Source organism: Taurulus bubalis (genome assembly GCF_910589615.1).
Source record: "Taurulus bubalis genome assembly, chromosome: 6".
Lineage (NCBI taxonomy): Eukaryota > Metazoa > Chordata > Actinopteri > Perciformes > Cottidae > Taurulus > Taurulus bubalis.
In genome coordinates this window covers 3,213,943-3,221,442 of record NC_136594.1, presented here as the reverse complement: position 1 = coordinate 3,221,442, position 7,500 = coordinate 3,213,943, and the positions used below count along the sequence as shown (strand labels likewise).

Sequence of the window (7,500 nt, the reverse complement as noted above, 5' to 3'; positions counted from 1 at the left end):
CTACTCCCAGTAGAATACTACTCTCAGTAGAATACTACTCTCAGTAGAATAATACTCCCAGTAGAATAATACTCCCAGTAGAATAATACTCCCAGTAGAATAATACTCCCAGTAGAATACTACTCTCAGTCGAATACTACTCTCAGTAGAATACTACTCCCAGTAGAGTACTACTCCCAGTAGAATACTACTCCCAGTAGAGTACTACTCCCAGTAGAATAATACTCCCAGTAGAATACTACTCTCAGTAGAATACTACTCCCAGTAGAATACTACTCCCAGTAGAGTACTACTCCCAGTAGAGTACTACTCCCAGTAGAATACTACTCCCAGTAGAGTACTACTCCCAGTAGAATACTACTCCCAGTAGAATACTACTCCCAGTAGAATACTACTCTCAGTAGAATACTACTCCCAGTAGAATACTACTCCCAGTAGAGTACTACTCCCAGTAGAATACTACTCCCAGTAGAGTACTACTCCCAGTAGAATACTACTCTCAGTAGAATACTACTCTCAGTAGAATACTACTCCCAGTAGAGTACTACTCCCAGTAGAATACTACTCTCAGTAGAATACTACTCCCAGTAGAATACTACTCCCAGTAGAGTACTACTCCCAGTAGAATACTACTCTCAGTAGAATACTACTCCCAGTAGAATACTACTCTCAGTAGAATACTACTCCCAGTAGAATACTACTCCCAGTAGAGTACTACTCCCAGTAGAATACTACTCCCAGTAGAGTACTACTCCCAGTAGAATACTACTCCCAGTAGAATACTACTCTCAGTAGAATACTACTCCCAGTAGAATACTACTCCCAGTAGAATACTACTCTCAGTAGAATACTACTCCCAGTAGAATACTACTCTCAGTAGAGTACTACTCCCAGTAGAATACTACTCTCAGTAGAATACTACTCCCAGTAGAATACTACTCTCAGTAGAATACTACTCCCAGTAGAATACTACTCTCAGTAGAGTACTACTCTCAGTAGAATGCTACTCCCAGTAGAATACTACTCCCAGTAGAATACTACTCTCAGTAGAATACTACTCTCAGTAGAATAATACTCCCAGTAGAATACTACTCTCAGTAGAATAATACTCCCAGTAGAATAATACTCCCAGTAGAATACTACTCTCAGTAGAATACTACTCCCAGTAGAATACTACTCTCAGTAGAGTACTACTCTCAGTAGAATACTACTCCCAGTAGAATACTACTCTCAGTAGAGTACTACTCTCAGTAGAATACTACTCCCAGTAGAATGCTACTCCCAGTAGAATACTACTCTCAGTAGAATACTACTCTCAGTAGAATAATACTCCCAGTAGAATACTACTCTCAGTAGAATAATACTCCCAGTAGAATAATACTCCCAGTAGAATAATACTCCCAGTAGAATACTACTCTCAGTCGAATACTACTCTCAGTAGAATACTACTCCCAGTAGAGTACTACTCCCAGTAGAATACTACTCCCAGTAGAGTACTACTCCCAGTAGAATAATACTCCCAGTAGAATACTACTCTCAGTAGAATACTACTCCCAGTAGAATACTACTCCCAGTAGAGTACTACTCCCAGTAGAATACTACTCCCAGTAGAGTACTACTCCCAGTAGAATACTACTCCCAGTAGAGTACTACTCCCAGTAGAATACTACTCCCAGTAGAATACTACTCCCAGTAGAATACTACTCTCAGTAGAATACTACTCCCAGTAGAATACTACTCCCAGTAGAGTACTACTCCCAGTAGAATAATACTCCCAGTAGAATACTACTCTCAGTAGAATACTACTCCCAGTAGAATACACGGTGTTATCCTGGTCTACGGCTTTAAAATGCAACAATGTATGTAAATGTGTCATAGTGTTCATTCCCTTGTATAATATTTGAAGATGTTTACAGATGTATACTCTTATGTATTTATATGTGTATCTTTATGGACATGTATTGTGCACATCTTTTCTTAATATGCATATCGAGAAAATCAATACAAGTTTGATCACAAAAGTTTGATCCCTCCTCTCTCTTTCTCTTCCTCTCTCTCCTTCTCTCTCTCCCTCTCCCCCTCTCTCTCCCTCTCTCTCTCTCTCTCTCTCTCTCTCTCTCACTCGCTCGCTCTCTCCCTCCCTCCAACCCTCCTCTCTCCCTCTCTCTCTCCTCTCCCCCTCTCTCTCCTCTCTCCTTCTCTCTCCCTCCCTCCCGCCCTTATCTCTCTCCCTCTCTCTCTCTCCCTTCCTCTCTCCCTCTCTCTCCCTCTCTCTCTCTCTCCCTCGCTCTCCTTCCCGCCCGTATCCCTCTCTCTCTCTCTCCCTCTCTCTCTCCCTCTCTCTCCCTCCCGCCCGTATCTCTCTCTCTCTCTCTCCCTCTCTCTCTCCCTCTCTCTCCTTCCCGCCCGTATCCCTCTCTCTCTCTCTCCCTCTCTCTCTCCCTCTCTCTCCCTCCCGCCCGTATCTCTCTCCCTCTCTCTCTCCCTCTCTCTCCCTCTCCCTCTCTCTTTCCCTCTCTCTCCCTCCCTCTCTCCCTCCCTTCCACCCTCCTCTCTCCCTCCATCCCTTATCTCCCTCTCTCTCCCTCTCCCTCTCTCTCTCCCTCTCTCTCTCTCCCTCCCTCTCTCCCTCCCTTCCACCCTCCTCTCTCCCTCATCCCTTATCTCCCTCTCTCTCCCTCTCCCTCTCTCTCTCCCTCTCTCTCTCTACCTCCCTCCTACCCTCCTCTCTCCCTCCATCCCTTATCTCCCTCTCTCTCCCTCTCCCTCTCTCTCTCCCTCTCTCTCTCTACCTCCCTCCTACCATCCTCTCTCCCTCCATCCCTTATCTCCCTCCCTCCCTCCCTCCCTCCCTCCCTCCTCCCAGCACACTGAACAACAACAACATCAGCACCATCCCGGTCTCCAGCTTCAACCACATGCCGAAGCTCCGCACCTTGTGAGTCCTTCTCGTCAGTGCCTACGTTACCCAGAATGCCTCAGTCTGGAAACACAACCACGATGAGACGTGAACAACGGTCGGATTCTTACCAATGCTTGTTTTTTTCCCTTCACTTCACTCCTCGCTTCCTTATTTATCCTTTCCTATCTCCTACAACACTTCCATCCCTACTCTGTTATGTCCTCCTTCCTTCATGTTTCCCACCTTCCTCTTCTCTTTTATCCAACTCTTCTCTCATTTCCCCTTTTCCCTGCTCCCCCCCCCCCCCCCCCCCCCATCCCCCAGCCGTCTCCACTCCAACTCCCTGCGGTGCGACTGTCACCTGTCCTGGTTGTCCCCGTGGTTACGGCAGCGGGCGGCGTTGGGCCTCTACACTCAGTGCAGCGCTCCTCCAACGCTGAGGGGCCTCAACCTGGCCGAGTTACGCAAGAGCGACTTCGCCTGCTCAGGTACACACAGCGGCAACACACACACTCACACACTCTCACATAAACGCTCACACTCTCTCACACACACGCTCACACGCACACAACACACACACACAAAAACTCGCGGGTCAGACTAGTGTGGCTGAAAGCTTCTGTTGTTTGCTTGCAGGAAACGGCGGCAGCGCCTTCGTGCAGCCGTGCAGCCTGGCGTCCGGCTCCTGCCCCGCCATGTGCTCCTGCAGCAACAACATCGTGGACTGTCGGGGGCGGGGCCTCACCGCCATCCCCGCCCACCTGCCGGAGGCCATGACGGAGATGTGAGTATCGCAGAGGTTTACATTTCAGTTCTGTTGAGTTAAGCCGATCCTGAAGTGTCTTAAAGCTGCATTCTCTCTCCTGACCACCAGGGGGCGACTCCTCTGGTTGTATAGAAGTCTATGCTTCATGTGTTAAAGCTGCATTCTCTCTCCTGACCACCAGGGGGCGACTCCTCTGGTTGTATAGAAGTCTATATAAATGACTCTACTTCTCTTGATGTATTCCCTCAGTAAACATTGTAAACATGAGTTTATGTCTCAATCTCTAGTTTCAAGTCTTCTTCAATACAGCATGATGTTCATTTAGTACATTAGTCAAATGAGTCAAACAAACCATAAAGCAGGGGATGCTTTAGGGGCGGGGCTACAAGGTGATTGACAGGTCTTTATGTCAGTCCTCCTCAGTCCAAATATGGTCACTTCTGTTTATTGGTTGGGGAAAAAACAACATGGCGACGGCCGATGTCCAAGCTGGTGACGGGGAAATCGCTGAACTCAAGGTTTTTAAATCAACAAAATGTTGAAGTTTGATTTAGAATTTCTCATCTTTTTATTTTCATAGTGACGGAGTCCGAGCTCTTTTTCCACGGCCTCTTTTTCTGTCCGTGTACAACAACCTCGCTGTGGCTGTGCAGAACAACTTCTGTGTCCGTCTTTTTAATTCTTGTGCAGCTCTGCCTGAGTTCACGTCTCTCAGCTGCAGAAACACAGAGTGCACATGTTCCAGCTGTTTATAGGAATGTGCTCATCAATTAGTAGAATGAAGGCACCCTGGTGCACCGCCGCTTTCTGCCACAGGGGGTGACAAAATCAACACTAAATGAAAGAATTAAACAATTTAAACTTGAATCTTATTCACATTTTGTGATATATAAGTAAGCATAAATGATATAGTTTACAATACAGCTGATTATTAGACTTAACAGTGCGTGAGATAAAGTAACTTGTTTCGTCGGGACTCACTTACTTTTGTTGACTTGTTGCAAACTGTTTAAACTTTTTTTTTTTTTACATTAAATGCTGATTTAAGTTTCTTACGAACAAAGAACTTGTGATTGTTATTCATGCAAAACAATATACGTTGGTGTTTGTTAAAGTGAAGTTTCCACCTTCTGGTTTGACTAATTTAAAGATTTTGTGAAATGTTTTCCACCAGGAACCAGAACACAGAAATCAGTGTTTTTATTTTAATTTTACTCTCCCTTTGTGCCCCAAAAAATTTGCAATATTTGCAATCTGCAGCATCTTGCTGAAAATATCAACAACGATTATAAATCTGTACGAGAGGAAAGTGAATCTCAAAAGCTGCTAGATGAATCTAAATATTCAAGATGAAATCAAACAGAAATCAAACCTTTTGTACCTCACATTTCTTATAAGGTATTCAACATTTTAGGATGAAAGTCATGCTGCAATAGTTGACAGGAGAAAATAACTTTGTATTAATATTGCATGTGGACCAATGGGTTTGAATGGAAGCTGCAGACTCTCCAGCTGACGGCCGCCTGCAGGAGGTAAATGATTAATTGAGTCTTTCTCTCCGTTTCTCCTCAGTCGTTTGGAGCAGAACGGCATCAAGTCGGTTCCTCCGGGCGCCTTCACGTCCTACAAGAAGCTCCGCCGGATGTGAGTCCTCCGAAGCGCTGATGATTCACGAGTAGCAGCCGAGGCTTTATGTTCACGGCCGTCACGGATTATGAGTTAACCTTTTAAAACCCCACATATTTTTAGGCCCTTTCCTCGAAAATGTCATCCCCAAACTAAAAAGGGTGTATCTCTGCAACCACTAGGGCTATTTAAATAATGTTGGTGTTATAATAAAAGGTACACATGTGAGATGTAGTTCAGATGTGCAAATATCAGTCTGTATGTTACTGGTTAAGAGTAAATGAAGATGACACACAGAGAAAAATTAAAAGGTTTCAGGTCCGCCTATAAAAAAAATCACTTTCAGGATGATTATTTCTTTGAAATGATGCAGCTGTAAGGTCCAACTCTAACCCAAATCATAGCTCAATATGTGAACATTCTCTAACCCAAATCATAGCTCAATATGTGAACATTCTCTAACCCAAATCATAGCTCAATATGTGAACATTCTCTAACCCAAATCATAGCTCAATATGTGAACATTCTCTAACCCAAATCATACACAATATGTGAACATTCTCTCACCCAAATCATAGCTCAATATGTGAACATTCTCTAACCCAAATCATAGCTCAATATGTGAACATTCTTTAACCGAAATCATACACAATATGTGAACATTCTCTAACCCAAATCATAGCTCAATATGTGAACATTCTCTAACCCAAATCATAACTCAATATGTGAACATTCTCTAACCCAAATCATAGCTCAATATGTGAACATTCTCTAACCCAAATCATAACTCAATATGTGAACATTCTCTAACCCAAATCATAGCTCAATATGTGAACATTCTTTAACCGAAATCATAGCTCAATATGTGAACATTCTCTAACCCAAATCATAGCTCAATATGTGAACATTCTCTAACCCAAATCATAACTCAATATGTGAACATTCTCTAACCCAAATCATAGCTCAATATGTGAACATTCTCTAACCCAAATCATAACTCAGTATGTGAACATTCTCTAACCCAAATCATAGCTCAATATGTGAACATTCTTTAACCGAAATCATAGCTCAATATGTGAACATTCTCTAACCCAAATCATAGCTCAATATGTGAACATTCTCTAACCCAAATCATAACTCAATATGTGAACATTCTCTAACCCAAATCATAGCTCAATATGTGAACATTCTTTAACCAAAATCATAGCTCAATATGTGAACATTCTCTAACCCAAATCATAGCTCAATATGTGAACATTCTCTAACCCAAATCATAACTCAATATGTGAACATTCTCTAACCCAAATCATAGCTCAATATGTGAACATTCTCTAACCCAAATCATAACTCAATATGTGAACATTCTCTAACCCAAATCATAGCTCAATATGTGAACATTCTCTAACCCAAATCATAACTCAATATGTGAACATTCTCTAACCCAAGTCATAGCTCAATATGTGAACATTCTTTAACCGAAATCATAGCTCAATATGTGAACATTCTCTAACCCAAATCATAGCTCAATATGTGAACATTCTCTAACCCAAATCATAGCTCAATATGTGAACATTCTTTAACCAAAATCATAGCTCAATATGTGAACATTCTCTAACCCAAATCATAGCTCAATATGTGAACATTCTCTAACCCAAATCATAACTCAATATGTGAACATTCTCTAACCCAAATCATAGCTCAATATGTGAACATTCTCTCTGCAAAGGTTGACTTTGATGAAGTGAAGCAGAACAAAGTTAGAGAGGGTTTAGAACAGAGAACATTCAGGCGAGGACTCCAACATTTGCATTGGGGCACATTTGCGCTTCCTGATCCCTCGTCAATGTTTCGCTATTGTGATCGATCTTTAGAACGTAATAATCGTCAGATATGAATCCATAAAGACAACATATATAAAACATACATCTTTCTTAGTCGGATGAAGTTTGAGAGACAAGCTAGAGACGAACAAACGCCACCCGGCCAGAGAAGCTGCGGTTTTATGGCTCCGCCCCTTTGAACTCCAGCTCAGCCAATGAGGTAACAGGATGTCTGCCTCCAGCGGGCCGATGCCTCTGGGGGACAACGTCAGCGTTTTAAACTCTGGATCTCTCCGTTCCCCGAGCTGCGGTTACCCCCACCCGCCCCACCACCCCGCCCGCTTGACATAACAAACAGCCCCAGTGGACTTTCAGCATGGAGGAGC

General features: G+C 43.2%; 1 protein-coding gene across 1 annotated transcript in view; it reads left to right on the top strand.

Annotated features, from left to right (window-relative positions):
• Window positions 1–7,500, top strand: part of slit1b (slit homolog 1b) — a gene marked incomplete at both ends in the record, with an annotated part of 70,953 nt that overhangs the window by 35,033 nt on the left and 28,420 nt on the right. Inside the window, 4 exons of the mRNA XM_079219906.1 lie at window positions 2,867–2,938; window positions 3,227–3,390; window positions 3,539–3,686; window positions 5,241–5,312. Coding sequence (XP_079076032.1) covers window positions 2,867–2,938; window positions 3,227–3,390; window positions 3,539–3,686; window positions 5,241–5,312 — 456 coding nt within the window. The remainder of the gene's footprint in view (window positions 1–2,866; window positions 2,939–3,226; window positions 3,391–3,538; window positions 3,687–5,240; window positions 5,313–7,500) is intronic.